This window comes from Balaenoptera borealis (assembly GCF_965194805.1).
Source record: "Balaenoptera borealis genome assembly, chromosome: 21".
Lineage (NCBI taxonomy): Eukaryota > Metazoa > Chordata > Mammalia > Artiodactyla > Balaenopteridae > Balaenoptera > Balaenoptera borealis.
Window position 1 is genome coordinate 22,978,556 of NC_138880.1, and position 22,718 is coordinate 23,001,273.

The 22,718-nt window shown below is 38.0% G+C and overlaps 2 protein-coding genes across 15 annotated transcripts in view; one reads left to right on the plus strand and one right to left on the minus strand.

Moving 5' to 3' along the window:
- Positions 1 to 22,718, plus strand: part of LOC309619760 (uncharacterized protein) — a 140,456-nt gene that overhangs the window by 41,616 nt on the left and 76,122 nt on the right. For 7 of the 11 annotated variants that reach the window (XM_082375433.1, XM_082375424.1, XM_082375432.1 and 4 more), the window contains exon 3: positions 4,305 to 4,356. The exons of 3 other annotated variants lie outside the window; for them this stretch is intronic. The gene's annotated coding sequence lies outside the window, so the exon portion shown is untranslated. Of the gene's footprint in view, positions 1 to 4,304; positions 4,381 to 22,718 lie in introns of those variants that run through there. One more of the 11 variants, XM_082375425.1, reaches the window with a different exon arrangement.
- LOC309619720 (coagulation factor XI) overlaps positions 1 to 22,718 on the minus strand; it is a 43,348-nt gene that overhangs the window by 6,859 nt on the left and 13,771 nt on the right. Inside the window, exons 1-11 of one of the 4 annotated variants that reach the window (XM_082375268.1) lie at positions 15,196 to 16,453; positions 14,289 to 14,344; positions 8,715 to 8,877; positions 7,348 to 7,454; positions 6,516 to 6,675; positions 5,171 to 5,280; positions 4,298 to 4,457; positions 2,852 to 2,881; positions 2,091 to 2,200; positions 1,836 to 1,998; positions 1,640 to 1,746 (exon numbers count right to left, since the gene is read on the minus strand). In XM_082375268.1, coding sequence (XP_082231394.1) covers positions 1,640 to 1,746; positions 1,836 to 1,998; positions 2,091 to 2,200; positions 2,852 to 2,881; positions 4,298 to 4,457; positions 5,171 to 5,280; positions 6,516 to 6,675; positions 7,348 to 7,454; positions 8,715 to 8,877; positions 14,289 to 14,343 — 1,165 coding nt within the window. In that variant the 5' untranslated portion in view covers position 14,344; positions 15,196 to 16,453. Of the gene's footprint in view, positions 1 to 1,639; positions 1,747 to 1,835; positions 1,999 to 2,090; positions 2,201 to 2,851; positions 2,882 to 4,297; positions 4,458 to 5,170; positions 5,281 to 6,515; positions 6,676 to 7,347; positions 7,455 to 8,714; positions 8,878 to 14,288; positions 14,345 to 15,195; positions 16,454 to 22,718 lie in introns of those variants that run through there. The other 3 variants (XM_082375269.1, XM_082375270.1, XM_082375267.1) reach the window with 3 other exon arrangements.

Genomic DNA, 22,718 nt, shown 5'->3' on the forward strand with positions numbered 1-22,718 from the left:
GTATCTTCACAAAGTTAAGTTATAGTGTAGACAAATGACAGTACAAGATATGATAAACATCTCAGTTAGATATTCCCTCTCATATTAGGGTATTATTTCATCTAATATAATGCAGCAAAACCTAATTATCTAGTTTCACTTATTTCAGAAGATGCACTAAAAAGACATAAGATTTTATTTTCTTTTATCTTATATTTTCTGCTTTAGCTATCAATCTACACCTGATTTATTCTGTAACCTCTAGAGACCAGAGTCCCTAGATTCATTAGAAAAGAGAAGGAAGGAGGATAGAGAATGAATTCTGCAATTAAAGGTATAAGTGCTGGTTCCCATTTTTTAAACTATGTCAACATCACTAACAGCAAAATTTGCTGCATCCTTTCCATTGCTTGGTAGAACCAAGACAACAGAATGATTGTAAATGCTCCTTCTTGTCTTAGGTAAATTTGTTGTAAGAAAAACAGAGAATGTATGAGATACAACTCAATTTACTGTCTTTTTGAAGAAGCTAGAGCCATCCAGATTCCCATCAGAGCCCCTCTAAGCCCTAGAAAGGCAGAATTTCCCAGCTAGGATGCTAGCATTGGACACAGTATACAGTAATATTGTATGTTCTATTATACAAAACAAGTTCTCAGAAGTTAAGGATTTATTCACCTCTCAGTAGAGCCAATATTTCTGACACGGAAGATTTTCATACTTTGAAATCTATGACAAAGCATAATTATCACTTCCATTTCACTCATTGAATCTCAGTTGCAACTTAATTTATACTGCATTATAATATTAGGCAGTAAGCAGTAAAAGTCTAAAAACATGTAGTGTATGTAAGTCAATGAACATTAAAGTCATAATAGGTTATTACAATAATTTAGAGAGGAATGTGTGTATTAGGCTCTTTCCTGTTTCATCCCTTACACAGTGTTGTTTGCCTACAAACCATCTTTTGTTACTATGCTCAGAAATTGGCCACTGGAATGGAAGCACTGCTGATCTGATGTGTATTATAATTTTTATTTTATTATAAGTCTGGCTTAATATAGACAATCTTTTTATTTCCACCCTACTCATTGTTACAAATTAATAAGGTTTTACTATAACTTTTCCTAATATTCATAAATATGCAGAACACTTGCAGGAAATCTAAAGGCCCTGGAGAAGGAGCCACTTGAGTATTTCTTGCACAGATACATAATTTTCCAAACATATGATGATTATTTATATTTGAATTAAAGATCAAGTAATAGCCAATAGAAAGAAAATGACTAATCTGATTAACCAAGATGCTGGTTGATATTTCTATTATAAAGGATAATAAGAAAGATTATTGACCTTGATAACAACAATCAGACGTAAAAATTTTGGCTGAGCCTGAGTCTCACCAGGAAATACTGGTTATATAAATGTATCCAATTATAACACATATTCAGTTAATGCCAGGCAACGCAGAGTTTAGTCAAAGCCCAATATTTACCTTTAAAACAGGTCAGCCTGAGTGATAGCAGTGAAAATAACAGAAAATTGCATCTAAGTTCATTACTTTACTAATTTTCTCCCCTCTGTAGCTACTACTGACTCTCTTAGTCATGACATACTCAGTATACAGGGGATGCATTTTTTCAAGTGACATTAAACTCACCATTATCCATTTTACATAACCTTAACGTATATCCAGAGATGTTTCCTCTCCCATGAAGTATTTTAGTTGGAGATCCATTTGCAGAAAGTTTTAAGTAGCATTTTCCCCTGCAGGTTGGAAACAAAATGGTATAAACATAATTCCTCCCTTCAGCTAGATGGGCAGGAGCATCTGTGGAACTCATCATACGTCTTACTTCCCTCCGTTGCAAGATTCTTGAGATGGAGAATAGGTAAAAAATTGACAGCGGATGCTGTTGGTACATGTTTTCTGGCAGGCTTCGTGCCCATCCACGTCAACAATGTCCAGTTCTTCTCCCAAGAAATCAGTGTCACGGTAGAATGAAGAATGGCAGAACACTAGACAGCAAAGCACGTATCAGATATGAGACGTGGAACCGTAGCACACATTTGTTGATTCTCAGTCAGAAGGAAGAGCTTTCATTGTTTACCTGGGACACTGTGCCGGCAATGTTGTAGACTAAAACCAGAAAGAGCTTTGTTCTTTCTAATGCGTGCGCTTGGCAACCCACTTGTAGACGTTTTAAGTAGACACAGATTTCTAACAGTAAAAAAGGGAAATATAGAGATATCATGTAAAACATATCAAAGAAGAAGACATTTTCACAGCACATATAGAAGTCAGCTCCTGTTGGCATTTAATAGGGAAGTTGTTCCCATTTTGAAAGTACTATTCATAAATCACTGACTCAGACTCCATGGTCCATAGGTTGTAGACAAATTTACCAAACTGCCTCTAAATTTTCTAAGCTTGCTCTATTCAACATCACTGTTCCTAGTACCTTCCTTTTTTATTTTCTTTCTCTCAACTCTCCTAGACTATCTCAACGATTCAAGGATTTTCATGCTACCTGCAAATCTGCTACCCAGAGTTGCTGTAGGCGTAGACAGGGATAAGCAAAATCCACCACAGACTCCACACCCAGGCAGCATCTTTCTGGGAGGAAGTAACTTTTCCGAATTAGCACAAAATCACAGTCTGGAGCTGTGCTGTCCAACAGAATTTTCTGCAATGACGTAAATATTCCACGTCTATGCCAGCCAATACAATAGCCACTAGACAGCCATAGGCTGCGTCCTTGAAATGTGGCTAATACAGCTGAGGAAATGGATATTTAGTTTTATTTAATATTCATTAACGTAAATTTAAGAAGCCAAGTCTTGGCTTGTAGCACCCATGTTCCTCTCTCACCTTGTAATGAGGATTAAATGTGTTGCTCCTCTTATAGGTATTGATTGGGAATTTTATAAAAGGAATACAAAAGAAAAAGAGCAGTGATTAAGACAAAATAACACATTACAAAGGCATCTTTCTAAGTTCTGAAGTTTATAATGCCTCGAGGCTCAATCTTTGACCTCCTCTCTTTCTCTGACTGCATTCAATTTTTTGGTGACCTCACCAGTTTCATTGGCATTAATTACCAGCTGTATCCTGGTGACACCTAACACAGATCTAGGGCATAAACCTCCTTTGTTAAATCCCAGACTTCCCTTTCTAACCACCAATTCAATATTTCTCTCTGGATGGCTACCAGGCACCTCTTGCCTCTTGAAATCATCTCTGTAAGAAATCTTCCCCCATCTCTTCATTGGCATTGCCATCCTTCCAATTTTCTTGGGCCAAAAATCTTGGTGCTATCATTGACTCTTTACTTCACAGCTGGCATTCAATCCGTCAGCAAATCTTATTGGCTGTACATTGACAATATATCCCAATCTAATCACTTCTCTTTTACTTCCACTCTGGTCCAAGTAGTGCAGGGTTTTTAATCTATTGAGTTGACTAATGGTATCCCCACACTTAGAACCATGTTGAGAAAATGAAAGTAACAGATATAGTCTCATGTGACAAACCTAGCATTATACTTCCGGAATTATATCCTCACTTGATAAAAAACCAGTCTTGCTTGATAAACAGGAACTCAAGGGCTTACTTTGGCTGGATGGCTCTGGGGGACACTCTCCCCAACAATGAACAGCAATGTCAAGCAAATAACAAGGGTTCTGAGAATTCAGATTAAGATAATACATACAATCTAGATTTTTAAGCAAATAATCTTAAGATTTCTTCTTCTTTTTCTTAGTGAATTTTGTTAATGAGGAGCAGCAACCCCAGCAAACATCCCTTTGATGATCATAGCAATTTCCTGTGCTTTATTATGGTTTCCAATGTTAATACCCATCAGTAGGGAAGCAGGGTCTAAATTCTCAAATCTCCCTCCACCATTACCCACGATTCTGTTGATGAAGGCCATTGTTCCACCCCTCTCCACTTTGGATTTGACAAGTCACTGATATTTCCAATTCTTTCTGCTCCAGGTTCAATTATTTTAACCAGGCATTGAACTAAGATGCCTCCTAATGACCATCCTTATTTTCTTCATTCCTTTCAGAACTAGCAACTCTCTGAAGGCAGAGACCTCCCTAACATAAAGAAAAGCAAGAGTCCTGAGTAACACCAGATTTGCAGTCAATAGGTGGGGAATGGAAAGAAAGAGGAACTAGGAATTCTTCTTTGCAACTTTTATGTATCCTTGACAGACATTTAGATAAAATTTGTAGTTGCTCAGAGTTTTTAATGGTGGCTTTTGATCAACTGTTTGAAAAGATAACACATGACACAATCTTAACTCCTTACCTTTCAGATGTTGTTGGCCATTCTTGAGAAAAGAAGGTAAAAAACAAACAACTGGGATGGTGAGTACAAATGCTGCGACAGACAAAAGCATCTGGGGCCATGACACTGTCAATGTTACTGTCTGCAAACATCGTTCTAGGGAAAATGTCCCTAATACAAGCTGTACAACAGAAGAAACCATAGATAGAAAGTCAGTTCACCAGTAGCATCGGTAAAGGTAAAATCCCACTCATGGTATTTGTAAATTCCATATAAAAAATTTGTTGGGGAATGAGGGAGGGATGAACAGGCAGAACACAGAGGAGTTTTAAGGCAGTGAAAAATACTCTGAATGATACTCTAATGATGGAAACATGCCATTACATATTTGTTCAAACCCATGCAATGGACAACTCCAAGAGTGAATCGTAATGTAAACTATGGACTTTGGGTGACTATACGTGTGTCAGTGTAGGTTCGTCAGTTGTAACCAATGTACCATCCGGCGGGGGTCGTTGGTAATAGGGGACGCTGTGCATGTGTCTGGGCAGGGGGTATATGGGAAATCTCTATCCCTTCCCCTCAATTTTGCTGCAAACCTAAAATTGCACTAAAGAAACAAGGTCTTAGTAATTTTTAAAAGTTAGTTTATCCCAGGATCTTTTACATTTTTTAAAATTAGGATAACTGAAGTGATTGTTTTAAGCTTTAAATTCAAATATAAGCTTTAATCATATAGAACATAATGAGTTTTTTCTCATGAAGAAGATGAAAGATCATTGGGTCCATTTCATCAGTAGGCACAAATTGGTATCCTAAGTTATGCCCATCGTACACATAATCAGCACCTACTATTTAATGGCTAAACTACCTCATTAAGAAAATAATAGTTACCCAGATTAGAAAGCGCACAGGGCTTCAGTGAAAATCCAGACACCACTTCACTGAGCTTTGCTATGTTGGTTGGCGTTCCCGTTTGGGTGTACTTCAACAGACAAGTGTTACTAAATAAAGACCAAAACGGATAAATATTTTATCCCTCCAAATGCAAATAAGGAAAAACATAAGATAATAAGAAACTCACATTTAGAGACGGCCTGGGCGTGATAGCTAAAGAATTGCTCTGAAAAGTATTGATTTGAGAGACTGGACAGCTGGTTTTGAGTCCCAGCTCTGCAAAGAGCTGGTGGTCCTGTGAGTTTTGTCAGCTTTATTTTTTCATCAGTAAAGTGACAGCTTTAGATGGGTGGTGACATGAAGAGTAGAGGTGTAGGAATTGATGACTTCTCAAGCTCTTCTCAATTTTAGCATTTTAACTTTTTTATAATACGTAGCAACTCACAATTACCTGGCTTGCTGTTCATGCTGCATTGAATCTTAGATGTAAAATATGTAAAAAGGTGTAGTTTGAGCTGAGCTAAAGAAAAGCCATGAAAACTTAATTATTAATTTGAGGGTTTCATTCTGTGTTATCGTTGCTTTTCTTCAAACAAATCTTTGACGCTTTATTTCCACTCATCTCCTTTTTGTGAATGTGTAGAGCAGAATGTTAAAATCCAAATACCAGTCATTTGAACTTTTCTTTCATTGTTGGATTTCAGGTAAGTGTAGTTTCCTATACGAATCCAGAACATCTCAAATATTTCTAAATAAAAAAGTTAATGATATTTTTCCCTAAAAATATTTTTTAAGAGAAAAGAGATTAATCAATTACAGATCAGATCCTTTTATATTCTTATACAGGAGGTTTATACCTGGAATATTTCTAAATCCAGTAGGGGGCAAGTTTTAAAATACTTCACATGGGTTTCAGTTACTTTGTCTCAGGTGGGGAACTGTTATTTGGAAGGATATCTGAGTAGTTTTTTCATTTTGATTCTATAGATTCATACTGTAGCATCCTTTAGGCTGAGAATGGAACTGTCAGACCACTGTAATTGTTTCAAAATTGCCACTTTAAAAATGTAGCGCTCTTCAAATTAGCTAGAAGGTGTATTAAACATTTTTTAAAAGCGTCATTGAAAGACAGACTCTGTACTACAAAATGAAATGCATCCAAGTTGGACTTTAAATGAATTTTCCATCAAGAAAACTGGGAGTGCTTATTATAGAATTGTCTTGTAGGGGTCAAAAATAAATTTTTGACCCCTACAAGTTGAAGGAAAAAAAAAAAAAGAATCCCATTTTGTTTTCTATCGGATAATCTAAGGTCCTTGGGCTCAGTCCACAGCTTACTCACCGATACTTTACGCTTGGAAAGTGCTCTGTGGCGAATGTAAAAAAGTGACAGTGCATGTCATTCGTACACCTCTCTTGGCATTCCTGAGCACTCTTGGTAATAGTGCTGTTATGGTTCAGGCCCTTCATATGTAGGTCCACATAAATATCTTTGTTGCAAGCTGGAAATAAAATCAGAAAATATGGTTATCTTCCAGTCTCTGGGGGCATCTGATAATTCTATCTTAGCAACAGTCCCTCCAGACTTGCTCTTTCAATTCTTTCCCTGACTTTTCCTCAGAAGGCCTCTAGTTTTATTTTAATCTGCTCGACTCCTACTCTCATATGGAAACAGTAAGAGAATGTCAGTGTCCTTTTTACACTGCAGCAATATTAGACTTGTACATTTCTGCTTCAGCTTTATGAACTGGCATCTCTTGTCTCCTTAACTCCACTGATGGACTGATTCACTAATTAACCTATTCAAGTATCTGGAATATCTCACCATTAAGACAAGGGTCATCTTAATCTTTATGGTTGCTTCCTTTGATTTGAATTAATATATTTAATAAGGACTTTCATATAAAACTTTAAGCTGCGAAGGAGAAAGAAAATAAATGAATGATGAACTGATGTAGTTAGATACGTCCAATGAGATAAATTTTAATGAACTATAATGGGGTAGGGGGGACAGGCATGTATGCTAGCTTTTACTCTACGAGGAAAGAACTTCATTAGGAGACCTCGTTTCCATATAGCAGGGTTTTATTTCATAGCCACAAAACCATACCTGATGTAACTGCACGTACACATCACAATAACTAGTATATATCAATTCTAGCAAGACATCTTACCACTTATTTGGTCTGAGCATTGCTTGGAAGAATATCCAGAAATTGCTCCCGTCATATTGACCATTGGCAGTGTTTCTGCGACACTGTCTTTCAGGATGCAAGTAAACCTGTTTTTAAAAAAAATAACATTACTGGGTGAAAATCTATGTTTTAAAATAATGAGTCTCAAAAGTCAAAACACAGAGAGTCAAAGAGAAGGAAACAATCTTCTCCATCTCATGCCAAAACAAATATATTCTTAGCAAGACTGTGAGTTTGTTTTTCATTCCAACATCCTGACATTGAAAAGATCACATGTAATGCTCCTTCCTAACTGGAAACTATGGCCTGTTGGTTAAATGCAGCTCTCTGCCTGTTTCTGTACAGTTAATGAGCTAAGAAGGGTTTCTATACTTTTTAATGATTACATTTTAAATCATTGTGTAAGTATTTATATAATATCCTTGATTTTGCCTCTGGACCCACAAAGCCTGAAATATTTACTCTCTGCCTGTTAAGAAGAAGTTTGCCAATCTCTGTTGTAGATTCTAGAATAGTAAATTTTATAAGTTCAGGGCACTATGTAAATACTATGAATGCAGTAATAATGCACAAAGATGTTAATAACTTCATTCTGCAGTAAAGCTTTATTATTAAATTTTCAAGCTCAATATGGAAACAAAAATGGTGGATGGAATGTCCTAAAAATTTTAAGAATATGACTATAGAGACAAAACCACCAGATGCTATTTGCGAATCTTAATAAGATTCTGGTTAATTGCTATAAATTACACTTGGGGGACAATTGAGATGATATAAAGGGATTCTTATTAATTTTTAATGTTTTTTGTGTAAGATAATGTATGTTGAAATATTTAGGGGTGAAGTGTTATGATGGTTTCAAATTATTTCAAATGGTTAGACATCTACACATACATAATAGGGAAGACAAAAATGGGAAAAAGTCTTGGGGGCGATAGGAAATCATTGTACTATTCTTTCAAATTACCTTTATAAATAATGAATTTTTTTCTAATAAAATAATTGAGGGAAAAGTACCAGTTTAAATCATATCAAATATCAATAATCAATTGAAAAACAAAGAACAAAATGATTAATTGGCATTAAAGTAGAAAGAAATAAGAGAGAAAGTATCATTAATATTGAGACCACAAGAAACCACACTGAGGGGCATGTCTGTTCCTCCTGAGCTGCCTAAACACTACTCTTTTTTCTGTAATATTTAATATTTCAATGGAAGGAAAATACATTTTCCAATTGTTAACATTAAATTTTATAAAATGGTAGATGGCAATTTATTGTTGGTAATTGTCTGTCTGTCTGTCGTATAAAATCTATTTCCTCTATGTAGAAAAGCAAACATTTACCACTTGGTAGGATCTTCAGATGAGGATTCAGCCATAAAAGTGAAGAGCAAACACCTTGGATGGTGGGTGCAGACTATTTGGCAGTGCTTGGCATTTGGTGTGAAAACAACAGTAATGTCTCCTCCTTTAAAGTAGGCATCTTGGAACAGCTTGGTCACACACTCTGTTATAATACATGACACGTGTTACTTGGGATCTTAGTGAGCACATACCCAATCAGGTAATAATCTCACAAAGGCAAGTGAAGTAGGGCTACTTAACAGGAAATATGCCTGAACATGGAAATCAGGGCAATAAAACCTTTTAGTTTATTGGATAAGCAGCCTCAGATAGAAAAGAAAATCACTAAATGGCATGTGTGCCTCAATGGAATGGTGCTTCTGAATGATTGTCTTGGAGACGTGGGTGCTTTGTGAGCAATTGATTCGTTTCTCAGATCTTCACTGGCAAAAATGCTTGCAGGTCTAGAATGGCCTCTGCTTTTCCCTTTCCCCAGCACTGCTCTGTGTCTAAACTCCATGTTTATATGAAACAAAGGCTCCACAGTGATCATCTTCGGGTAGCATTCGATGGCCCTGGATGTGATAACGTACTACATCACCTCACTATATTAAATGGACCAGTTTTTTTGGTTTGTTTTGTGTGTGTGTGTTTTGTTCTTGTTGTTGTTGTTTTTGTGTGTTAGTTTCTGCTTTATAACAAAGTGAATCAGCTATACATATACATATATCCCCATATCTCCTCCCTCTTGCGTCTCTCTCCCTCCCACCCTCCCTATCCCACCCCTCTAGGTGGTCACAAAGCACCGAGCTGATCTCCCTGTGCTATGTGGCTGCTTCCCACTAGCTATCGGTTTTACATTTAGTAGTGTATATATGTCCATGCCACTCTCTCATTTCGTCCCAGCTTACCCATTCCCCTCCCCATGTCCTCAAGTCCATTCTCTAGTAGGTCTGCATCTTTATTCCCATCCTGCCCCTAGGTTCTTCATAACCATTTTTTTTTAAGATTCCATATATATGTGTTAGCATACAGTATTTGTTTTTCTCTTTCTGACTTACTTCACTCTATATGACAGACTCTAGGTCCACTCACCTCACTACAAATAACTCAATTTCGTTTCTTTTTATGGCTGAGTAATATTCCATTGTATATATGTGCCACATCTTCTTTATCCATTCATCTGTTGATGGACACTTAGGTTGCTTCCATGTCCTGGCTATTGTAAACAGAGCTGCAGTGAACATTGTGGTACATGACTCTTTTTGAATGATGGTTTTCTCAGGGTATATGCCCAGTAGTGGGATTGCTAGGTCGTATGGTAGTTCTATTTTTAGTTTTTTAAGGAACCTCCATACTGTTCTCCATAGTGGCTGTATCAATTTACATTCCCACCAACAGTGCAAGAGGGCTCCCTTTTCTCCACACCCTCTCCAGCATTTATTGTTTGTAGATTTCTTGATGATGGCCATTCTGACTGGTGTGAGGTGATACCTCACTGTAGTTTTGATTTGCATTTCTCTAATGATTAGTGATGTTGAGCATCCTTTCATGTGTTTATTGGCAATCTGTATATCTTCTTTGGAGAAATGTCTATTTAGGTCTTCTGCCCATTTTTGGATTGGGTTGTTTACTTTTTTGATATTGAGCTGCATGAGCTGCCTGTAAATTTTGGAGATTAATCCTTTGTCAGTTGCGTCATTTGCAAATATTTTCTCCCATTCTGAGGGTTGTCTTTTTGTCTTGTTTATGGTTTCCTTTGCTGTGCAAAAGCTTTTAAGTTTCATTAGGTCCCATTTGTTTATTTTTCATTTTATTTCCTAAATGGACCAGTTTAATTGACCTACAACACTATGTTAGTTCCTGTCGCACAACATAATGATTGGATATTTCTGTACATTTCAAAGTAATCATCATGACAAGTCTAGTTACCATCTGTCACCATACAAAGATATTACATAATTATTGACTATATTCCCCACACTGTACATTTCATACCTGTGACTCATTTATTTTGCAACTGGAAGTTTGCATCTCTTAATCTCCCTCACCTGTTTCTCTCCTCCCCCTATCCCCCTCCCCTCTGGCAACCACCTGTTTATTCTGTTTTTCTATGACTGTTTCTGTTTCGTTATGTTTGTTCATTTGTTTTGTTTTTCAAGAACTAATATGGTCTTGTGGGTCAATTATACTTCAAAAACAAACAAATAAACTCATTTAGAAAGAGATCAGATTTGTGGTTACCAGAGGCAGACATTGGAGAAGAGGGGAATTGGATGAAGAAAGTCAAAAGATACAAACTTCAAGTTATAAGATAAATAAGTACTAGGGACATAATGTACAACATAAGTATAATTACCACTGCTGTACATTACATATGAAAGTTGTTAAGGGAGGAAATCCTAAGAGTTTGCATCATAAGAAAACATTTTTTTCAATTTCTTTAATGTATCTCTATGACATGATGGAGGTTCACTAAACTTATTGTGGTCATCATTTCACAATGTATGTAAGTCAAATCATCATGCTGTACACCTTAAACTTATACAGTGCTGTATGTCTACTATACCTTAATAAAACTGGAGGAAAAATAAAAACCAAACAAATAAATAAATAGGCAGGAACAGGAACTTTAGACTCTTGGAAAAATTATTGAATCCCCTTCCATTGAAACCATAAGTAAGTTAAAAATACAAACAAAGCTAAATTGCATAAAATTAAAATTTTCTTCTCTTTCTAGAAAGAGATATTGAATATTCCAGATTGTGGATTTTTAGGTCATTATTACTTAGTCACTGAATAAAAGTGTTGTAGTTTTTAATCTTGGTATATTTTTATTGACAAATGCTACAATATAACCCTTAGTTTTCTTAATATAAAAACAAATATATAAATATATATAACAAAAATAAAATATTTGGACAGAATAAAATATCACTCAAATTTATTGTAGCAAAAATAAAATAAATAAAATTTAAAATAACTAATTTCTATTGTAGTAATAACCAACATACCAATAAATATGTGGGAAAGTATATAGGTAAAAAACAGTAGAAATTATCACTAAGGCTTAGAGGATTATACAGTCCATGGACTTAAATGGGGACAAATTTCATCTTTATCTTCCCTAGCTTCTAACTAAAATATGGCATATATTTCCATTATTAATGTAAGAACAAACTGCATTAGGGTTCACAGTATCTGTGCCTTTGTCATAATAAAAATTGCAGATTTAAAAACACTACAGTTGCAGATATCTCAAAATATCATTATCACTCATTACTAGTTTGATGGTAATTACTATGCAGTTTTACACCCACCACTAAATCTTATTACATAAAGTGTTAATAAGAAGCACATCTATTTCTATATAAATTTTTTTTTACAGTTTAACCAACTATATTTAAATATAGTTTATTTGTTTGGTAATCCTATGTATTTTCACTTCATTTCTTTAAAACATTATTCTGAGGATGGAGTCCAGTTCACTAAACTGCCAAGGGATACATGGGAGAAGAGAGTCAAGGACCCTGCCACAGCTCTCCTCAAAAATCCACCCCATATGCCTTCTATATTACCCACCTATAACCTCTGTATATAACATGATTTTCTCCAAAATTGGCAGCTCCCTGAGAATGACCTGTGGGTGAAGTGAATCTTCCTCCTCTCCCCAGGCTCTGTGTTGCTTCTAAGGAAGCTGTACGGCAGCCTCCATTAATGGAGGGTCTATTCGCACCTCGAAATAGACCCATTGACCAAGCAAATCCCATCTCTTAGTGCAAAGCAAGCATGCTATATTAAAGTGTTACTTTAAAGAAGCTTATTAATTATTTGGTAAATTAAACAGATTTTACATGTTTAATATAGGTGCTGTATTTCTTAAAATATACCACCTACTAATTGGATCATTTAAATTTACAAGGCAGATTGATTTTCCAAATCCAAACACAGCTTCTTAGTGCCAGTAAAAACTGGTTAATCTGTTTTGGGTGAACTAGAAAGTGCCTGTTTTTGTATATTGTCAAAATGTCATAATATCCCTGTCTCAATGTCCTTGTCATGTTTTGGTATCAAGATCACACTGGCCTTACAACATGCTTTGGAGACTGTGACTAAGTTAAGCTTCCCTAATATATGTTTGTTTTTCAATTAATTAATTTCTGCTGTTTTATTTTTTTCTTCTTTCTAGTTTTTTTGCATTTAATTTGCTCTTCTCTTTCCATCATCTTAAACTGGATTCTTACATCATTAATTTTTACTGTTTCCCTATTCTAATATATGCACGTAAGTGTACACACTTGATTTCAGCACCAATTTAGCTACGTCCCAAAGTTTTGATAAGCCGTATTTTCATTATTATTCAATTCAATACATTTTCTAATTTCCATTGTGATCTCTTCTTTGACCAGTATTTATTTAAAAGGGTATTATTTAATTTTGAAACATTTGTGATTTTCCAGTTGTCTTTTTTTGCATTTTATCTCAATTCTGTTGTGATTGGATAACATGCTTTGTAGAGTTTTAATCCTTTAAAATTTGTTGAGACTTGCTTTAGGGCCTTTTATGTGGTCAATTTTTGTAAATGTTCCATACACATATGTAAAGAAAGTATATATGTAGAGATGCTGTTGTTGGGTCCAATGTTCAAAATATGTCCATTGAGTTACCACTGACCTATCAATTAAATAACAATACTATTTCATAATGATGACAATGAAGGAATATAATAACCTGGATAAGCATCTTGTCACAAAGAAAAATGAAATTATGAACTGTAGTAAAATTTGTTTTATTTTAAATCTCTTTACCTAGATTTACCATTTTCCACATATGCCAGAAAAAAAGTTTACTGTGCATTAAATGCTAGCAACAGTAGCAGAAATTAAATGTAATATATGTAAGATTTTTTTAAAAGGAATGCTTAAACTTTCATTTTAAATAAAGAATAAATATAAGGGCTAAAAATACTTGAACTGATATGTCCTTCTGAATATTGGTTAAGTAATTTATAAACAAATTTAGTGGACATGATGTAGAGTGGAGAATTCACAGCAGTGGTTAAATTATTGAAATGCATAAACTATGTAGGAATATTTGCATTTTGGGACATTTTGGGGGACATTTTTCAGTCCAAAATGGCCTCTGTGTGTGTGTGTGTGTGTGTGTTGCATTGAACTGACTGCTTTATGGAAAATTGACTAATCAGTGAGGCAAGTCAAGATTTCTGCTTTTTAATATTGGTCTTAAATATCATTTAAATGTGTGATATAGATTTAGACATAAACATAGTACAGATATGGATATAGATATAGATATAGACATAGATTCTTACTATCATGAACAATTCCTTTACCTCAATTTCCTTCCCTGCTTTGAAAAACCCTGAAGGCTTAAGCAGAAAATAAATAAAAAGACTTTATTTCCTTCCCTGGAGTAGATGGCATGGAATTCTCCCACATCTATGGGGACAATAGTGTGATTTTCCTCTCTGGGCTTATACCCTTCTGTTTTCTCATCCACAAGTCAGGGAACCAAGCTATTCCCAGTCCATACTAAAGATAAAACTCTACTTACCACCAGAAACTGAGGCAAATAAAATGAAATGTACCATTTGATATAATAAAGTCATCCTACAAAAAGAAAAATGTACATGTGTTTAGAACACAAAATGTGAATTTATAATTAATTTACTGATATCAGAGTTTACAAGAAATATGGAGGGAGAGGAGTAGTTAATTCAGCAGTGTTCACAGAGCTCCTATCATAAGCTGAATTGTATCTTTCCACAACCCTAGAGCGTTCCTCAGCATGGTCGTATGTGCAATGGTCAACACGTTCATGGTTGGGAAGGACCAAGGGCTAAAAGGGAAGGGTCCTCTCACTTTCCTCCCTTCCCTCCCTCTCCTCCACCTCCAGCTCACTATTAATCAGACATTTCTTGCTGCCATCATCTGACCCTCTCCCCATCCCAATTTTTCCATTTCTTTCTTCTCTTTCAATTCATTTCCTTTCTTTCCATCTTCGAAGTTTCTTTTCTAAATCTATCACAGAAGCTATAAATGATTTTTTACTAACAAAATTTTCTAATTTAAAAATTATGTTACAAATCTATTCCTAGGTTGTCTTGGTCACTCATACATGTACTTATCCCCACAAAGCCCTGAACTTACAGCTCTGTGAAAAACCTGCTATGAGACAAATCAAGTCTTCTGATTTGTTCATATTGCTCTTGAAAATCTTCTTAATTTGTAAAATACTTGCTATTGAGTACAAACTATTACTCTTCTTCTGTTCTGCATCTCCTCCCACATTGCTTATGGTTATTAACTAAAAACCTCCAAAATGTTAAATCAGACACATTTTAAAAATCAATCATTGTCTATTGTAAAAATATTTTAAAACCCCATGGTACAATAGAAAAAGGCACTTCAAGGAATAATTGCTTGAGGGAAATCTTAAATAATAATTTTTGAAATCATACCTGAATCTCCTTGTTTGCTGCAATTCTTAATAAGAATGTCTTTCTTTTTCCAAAATGGTTTTCATCCTCCTCTAAATGAGTTTTTTCAGGTAATGTTCACTTAACTTTAATATTTACTTTTACTGGTTCCCAGTGTGATGTAACATCATCTCTTTGTACAGCATGCCTGTGAAAGTCCTTAAAATCTTTGCATATCAAACACGTACCTTGGTAGAGGTGCTTGCTTTTTCAATACATTAATGTTTTTCTCCCTCATTTTACTATGCATTTAAACAAGTGACACACAGAGAAGCTTAGAGAACTTGAATTTGCCCGTGTGCCTTAGCAGTTGGTCAAAATTAGGATGCCTGCTGGCCAAAGCTGCACTTAACCACACTTTCAAATAGCAACTGTTAATCATTAATTCCAGGCTAACTTGAGTTTCACTATTTAAAAAGAAAACAAGGGAAGTCTGATGGACTTGCTGATGCTCAGAATAGAGAGAAATGAAACTCAGCTGTTCGGGGGTTACAGAGTGGGTAGAAAGTAAGGGGCCGATTGTAGATGCCCTGCTCTTCTGCAATCACAGTTGCCATTTATACAGTGTTACCTCCTCAGAGGTCTAGGAAGGTAGGATTCGTTCTAATGAGCCCAGCTCTTTTTTATCCCACTTGCAAACACTGAATGCCTTTAGACTTTAAAATTCTTCTGAAAAATGGAAAAATATGCGACTTTCATAGCTTTCTTTTTTTTTTTAATAACTTTAATTAATTAATTTTTTATTTTTGGCTGTGTTGGGTCTTCGTTTCTGTGCGAGGGCTTTCTCTAGTTGTGGCAAGTGGGGGCCACTCTTCATCGCAGTGCGCGGGCCTCTCACTATCGCGGCCTCTCTTGTTGCGGAGCACAGGCTCCAGACGTGCAGGCTCAGTAGTTGTGGCTCACGGGCCTAGTTGCTCCGCGGCATGTGGGATCTTCCCAGACCAGGGCTCAAGCCCGTGTCCCCTGCATTAGCAGGCAGATTCTCAACCACTGCGCCACCAGGGAAGCCCTCTTTTTTTCTTATTTTTTATTTTTGGGTGCGTTGGTTCTTCACACGGGCTTCTCTAGTTGTGGTGAGTGGGGGCTACTCTTTGTTGTGGTGCGCGTGCTTCTCATTGCGGTGGCTTCTCTTGTTGCAGACCACGAGCTCTAGGCGTGTGGGCTTCAGTAGTTGTAGCACATGGACTCAGTAGTTGCCGCGTGCGGGCCGTAGAGTGCGTGAGCTTCAGTAGTTGCAGCCTGTGGGCTCAGTAGTTGTGGCGCACGGGCTTAGTTGCTCCGCGGCATGTGGGATCTTCTGGACCAGGGATCGAACCCATGTCTCCTGCATTGGCAGGCAGATTCTTAAACACTGTGCCACCAGGGAAGTCCACATAACTTTCTTTAGATCTCAGTGCACTAAGACACCAATGGAGAGCTAAGAAGTGACTGTCTAGCTGTTGAGTGACAAGCAATCCAAAAACAGCAGGTCAGTTCCTTTTGTCCATAAGGGCACCTCCTAGTGGTAGGACTTGTTGCAGTTCATAGAGAGGAAAGCTTGTGAAATACTTTGTGGGGTTTCACTTAATTATGTTTCTGTTCAGAGCCTTCCCATGGACCTTGAAGAAGGGCTAGAAGCTCTATGGAAATCAAGATGGTGCATGTCTTCTGTTACCCAGATCTTTCATTAGTTTATTGGTCATGTAACTTAAGCAGAAACCAGACTCTTGCACTTACACTAGCTACCCGTGCTTCCCTGGCCAAGCTGCTTTCTCTCTCCAAACTTCAGGTCTTCGCTTAGAACATTAAACACTAACTAGCTCTAAGGATCTCTATGTGGTCCCCTGAAAACCTAAAAGAAATAAAAAATTTAAAAACCTTTTAAAATATGTTTGATTTAAATAAATTTTAGAGAAAGATGTTACGGTTCAGAGAAGACTTCATATTTTCCAGAGAAAAGCAAAACAAGATCTTAGCTTTATAAATGGAGTCATGATTTTTAAAAAATATTCTAAAGACAAAGAGAAGAATAAAACGACAAGTCAGTCCGCATTTCAGATCTTGCTGAAGTTATAGGTACCAGAGGAAATATTGTGCTTTGTTCAGGGACAGTACTGCTGATATGAGTGTGATCTTCCAAATCTAGAAAGTGTTGCCAGTTTACTTGGCTTATTTCAATATTTGGAGACAGAGAGAGACAATCTCATTTTATGTCTATCATAACAACGTTGCCGTTATCTGAACGGTTTCTGAAGATGTGGAATAGCCATTGCTTGGTGGCCAAATGCCTACGTAGAAAGATGACCCCAGATCAGGAACACTGGAAGGTCCTTTCAAAGCTCTTACAGGAAGGGACATATGGGGGAAATAGAACTGACTGAAGGAGACAGTAAGGAAAAGGTAAATTTGAAGCTTAGCCCCATATAGACTAGTTGGAGACTTTTTGAGAAGAAGAGAGAAGCCAGCATTTTTGTTCCGTGGGGTAGAAAGTTAAGGGGGATTTGAACTTAGAAGTCATCTTTATGCAAAATGCTAAGGAACTATTGTAACATTCTATCTGGAAGGCAGTTATTCAGATACTTTTATTTGATCTGCTACCAATGTTTTCTGGCCTATCTTGGCATAAAGAGTCCTTAGTTGCTTTCTTGAGTTTCCCACTTAAAAGTACATTCCAGGGAATTCCCTGGGGGTCCAGCGGTTAAGACTCCGAGCTTCCAATGCAGGGGACATGGGTTTGATCCCTGGTCGGGGAACTACGATCCAATGCAGCACAGCCAAAAATAAATAAACAAAATAAAAATAAAAGCACATTCCAGCTACACAAAAAGCACGTATCTATAATGCACTGTTTTTTTGTGAAGCTTGAACATAAAATAGAAAATTTATGCCAAGAAAGCTTTTCATGGAAAACTGATATGTGAGATTATGTAAGGTCCTTATATCCCTGTATTGGTTACTCCATGAAACCCCATCTCTATCCTAAAGCCTCATTACAAAGATTATAATGATAACCCTCCAACTCTATTGAGAGAAACAGAAAGACTCTAATGAGAGATATACTTCAGTGGGAAACCAAATAATATTTTCCTAAATTTGGTCTAGCTAGTTAGTGAAATCTCTAAAGCCTTTGAAATAGTATAAGGATTCCAAAATATTTTTGTCCAGTCAAATAAAAGTAGAATAAGTCTTAACTACATAGAAACTCTTTGAGATCAAATGGACCATCTTTTCACACTGATACCAAGTATTCTAAAAATTATTTTCAACTAATGCATTGCAGTTTAGAATTCTAATGTTGACTACTTTTTTTTTTTTAACTCATTTGCGTTTGTTTAAATTAATTAATTAATTAATTAATTTTTGGCTGTGTTGGGTCTTCGTTTCTGTGCGAGGGCTTTCTCTAGTTGCGGCAAGCGGGGGCCACTCTTCATCGCGGTGCATGGGCCTCTCACTATCGTGGCCTCTCGTTGTGGAGCACAGGCTCCACACGCGCAGGCTCAGTAGTTGTGGCGCACGGGCTTAGTTGCTCTGCGGCATGTGGGATCTTCCCGGACCAGGGCTCGAACCCGTGTTCCCTGCATTGGCAGGCAGATTCTCAACCACTGCGCCACCAGGGAAGCCCCCGACTACTTTTATCTTAAAGTTTTTTTTTTTTGACTTCCCTGGTGGCGCAGTGGTTAAGAATCCGCCTGCCAATGCAGGGAACACGGGTTCGAGCCCTGGTCCGGGAATATCCCACATGCCACAGAGCAACTAAGCCCGTGCGTCACAACTACTGAGCCTGCACTCTAGAGCCCGCGAGCCACAACTACTGAAGCCCACGTGACACAACTACTGAAGCCCTCGCGCCTAGACCCCGTGCTCCACAACAAGAGAAGCCACCACAATGAGAAGCCTGCGCACCACAACGAAGAGTAGCCCCTGCTCACAACAACTAGAGAAAGCCTGCGCGCAGCAACGAAGACCCAACGCAGCCAAAAAAATTAATTAATTAATTAAAAACTATTCAAAAAAAGCTTTTTTCTTCCCAGTGAAATAAAATGCTTTTGAACCTTAATGAAAATGGGGAATTACTGGACCCAAGAACAAGTCAGAAGTTGGGATCATGGGTAACCTAAAATCCTCTGTCTGGGACAGGGAAAGCCACACAGGTGTGCTGGTGACCCCTTCTCAGTCACAGCCACGGTCAGCTTTCTCTTGGAGTTCCTTCTTTCTTATCAAGACTTGCTTTGAAAAAAAACACAGACTCCTGTGTCCTGCAACCTCTTTCTTGCTGTCCCTGAAATATCCCCTTTTCATGACACAGTTTCAATGCTGACCTTAGATCAGGGTTTCAACCCTGCCATTACTGATATTTGGGCCAGATAATTCTATGATGTAAGGGGCTGTCCTTTGTGCACTGTAGGATGTTTAGCAACATCCCTGGCTTCTACCCACTAGCACCCCATTGCCCAGGTGTGGCGACCAAAAATGTCTCCAGATATTACCAAATGTCCCCTGGGTGGGAGTGTCTCCCATTGAAAAACCACTGCTTTAGATAACAATGAAAATAATGAATAATTGTTATACGTGCTCCTGACACATTTTATCTTCTTCATAGTATGAGACAACATGATACAAACCTAGAAGACATAACCTGGGATATGAGTGCAAGCTTAGTCCTGGCTCTGGCCTTGCCAGTGACCTTGAACTAACCTCTCTACTTCTTTGACCTGCCATTGCTTCATCTTGAGAATAAAGATGTACTCATTCATTGGACATTTACTGAATGCCCATTTATATGTGATGTGAATGAAAGTGGCTCACGGTTTAATGAAAGTTTTAAGTGTACATTAGAGGTTTCCCAGACCTTGGTGAGGAACGAGACACATGTTGGAGCCCTTGGCTAACCTCGTGTCAGATGTGTAAGGTGCTGTACGTCCCACAGGTACATATGCTGGTGTCACAGGGCAAGAGCAGTGCCAGCTTCCAGGCGTAGCGCTGCCACCGGCCTCTCGTGGGCGGCACTGCCAGAGACCCACACATTCCAGTCTACTCTCCCTCAAGAGGGCGAAGTCACCCCAACCTCTCGCCTTCTTAGCCTCTTACACACATCTCAGTCCTTTGAGGCTCTGTGTGAAGGGCTCTTCTGTTCCCCCTTGTACTGAACACATGTTGGGTAATAAAGAGACCATTCCAGCACCACTGGTTCCAATTGGCAACTTTAAAATGATCATCATACCCCAAATGTGGGAGTTCCACATTTCAAAGCTTTCCTCTTTTGCCCAAAGGAGGTCATTCCCTGACCAAAAAAAGCCCAAGGGTTACCCTGCAAGCACTTGAACGTCCTATTCAAATACACATTAGGATACTAAAAGCTAAGATAAAAGATTTTCATTGTAAACCATTTTTTTCTTTTAAAATATAAAACAACACCCACAAAGAACAAAGACCAATAGCTTTATTGCATGCGAAAGTAAAAGTCGAAGTTGTGGGGTTTTTTTGTTTTAAATCATTTCAGGGAATCCAGCCAGATATTATAAAATCTGGAGAATTTACTTGTGGAGTAAAACCTTAACTCTTCAGTTTCCTACTGTGTGATTTATAAATAACTCAGACCTCGTGGTTTTCCTTCAGCCTCCTCCATCGTTAGTCCTTTCTACCACTCAGTGTGTCTTTGAGCATAGAAGGAAAAACTCAGTCTCTTTTCGGAACTTTGCTTTTCTATTTTTCTAATTGATTTACACAATATTTTGTAAATGGTCAGTACTGTGTCAATGTCATGTCAGCTTCACGGAACTGAATCTAACTGCCTGGTATCAGTTGTGGTGCCTGGTCATTGGCAAGTTTGGAATTTGTGTTGCATAAGAATTGCTGTCATTCATTCCAGGGCTGCCTCCTCCTACCATGAATTTACCTAATACTGCTCCTTGGGTTACTGTTGCAGAACCCAATATCCACGGAATCCCAGCAGTGCAGACCCCTTGCCTTCCGCAAAGGCTGTGTGATGAGCCGATTGCAGGAGCTGCACCCAGACAGTGGCACCGCCACTGGTCTCCCCTGCACGGCCAGCCTGGAGCCCTGTGGCAATGCCTGGGGGACCAAGGTAGGAGGCCAACGTAAAAAGGGGCACTACTGTTCTTCCACGTTCAGATAACCCACCTCTTCCTTGCAGAAGTGCATGTTACACAGGTTTCTTCGATTCCACCCGGCAGAACAAAATCCAGGCTTACCGGCTTTTCACCCCAAATGAGGCAGGCAGTAGTAGGTATGAACAATCATGCAGGTGAGGTTGAGAGAAGAATTTAGTATCTCTGAGACAGACTGAGACCCAGAGGAGATGGTGAGACTAGAATGATCCCAGGCCCTGTGCTAGGAGCTGGAGGCATGTATCTTCCAGTCTGTTTCACTATCAGAAGAAAACACTTTTTAATCACACTCTTTTGCCATTTTATTTCACAACAAACAGTCGCGGAGATCCTCAGTTGTTTCCTCTCCCATTACAGCATTATTACTGACAGTTGAAAGCGTTATGCTTTGGCCCTTTTTACCCTTATGACAAGGACAGGAGGTAGACACCACTCCCCACGTTTTTGTAGACGAGGACCCCAAGGCTCAGTACTTGAATTGAACGCAGGTTGTAAAACGAATGCTCTAAGCTGGGTTCTTCCCCATCTCTATGACGCTTTCATCAAAGACTGACCATCGCCATCCTGTGTTTTCTCTAAAATCCAGTCCATGTACTCAGCAACTTTGGTGTAGACTCCTGGTTGTTTGCTGCGGGCACAGCCTTCACCCCAACTGGTGATGCCCACCAAATGCCATATTCCATTGTGCTTACAAACCAAGGGACCACCTGAATCACCCTATGTCACAGTGAGTGGAAAAAATAAAATGACAGAAGGTTATGACAGATGTGCCTTTAAAATTCTGTAGTCACACCACACACAAAAAATTTCTCATAGTTCTTCAGATACTCATGTGCCTCAGCTGTTGAATGGGGTGAAAGTGACTTAAGTCAATAGAGTATGGTTGCATTTTCTGTTCATTCCAACAAGGAAATTTTGACGTCATCACCCAAGGTGAGATAAATCTAATGCTCTTATATTTTAGCACAATTATTTTTTTGTTTTTTTTGTTTGTTTTTTTTTAAATTTTATTTATTTATTTATTTATGGCTGTGTTGGGTCTTCGTTTCTGTGCGAGGGCTTTCTCTAGTTGTGGCAAGTGGGGGCCACTCTTCATCGCGGTGCGCGGGCCTCTCACCATCGCGGCCTCTCTTGTTTCGGAGCACAGGCTCCAGACGCGCAGGCTCAGCAATTGTGGCTCATGGGCCTAGTCGCTCTGTGGCATGTGGGATCTTCCCAGACCAGGGCTCGAACCCGTGTCCCCTGCATTGGCAGGCAGATTCTCAACCACTGCGCCACCAGGGAAGCCCGAGCACAATTATTGTATTACAATTGTCTTCCCTTAAATATGGCATGCTCCTGCAAAGATTGTGAGATGTATAATATATAAAAATTATATGTGTATATTCAATTTGTTAA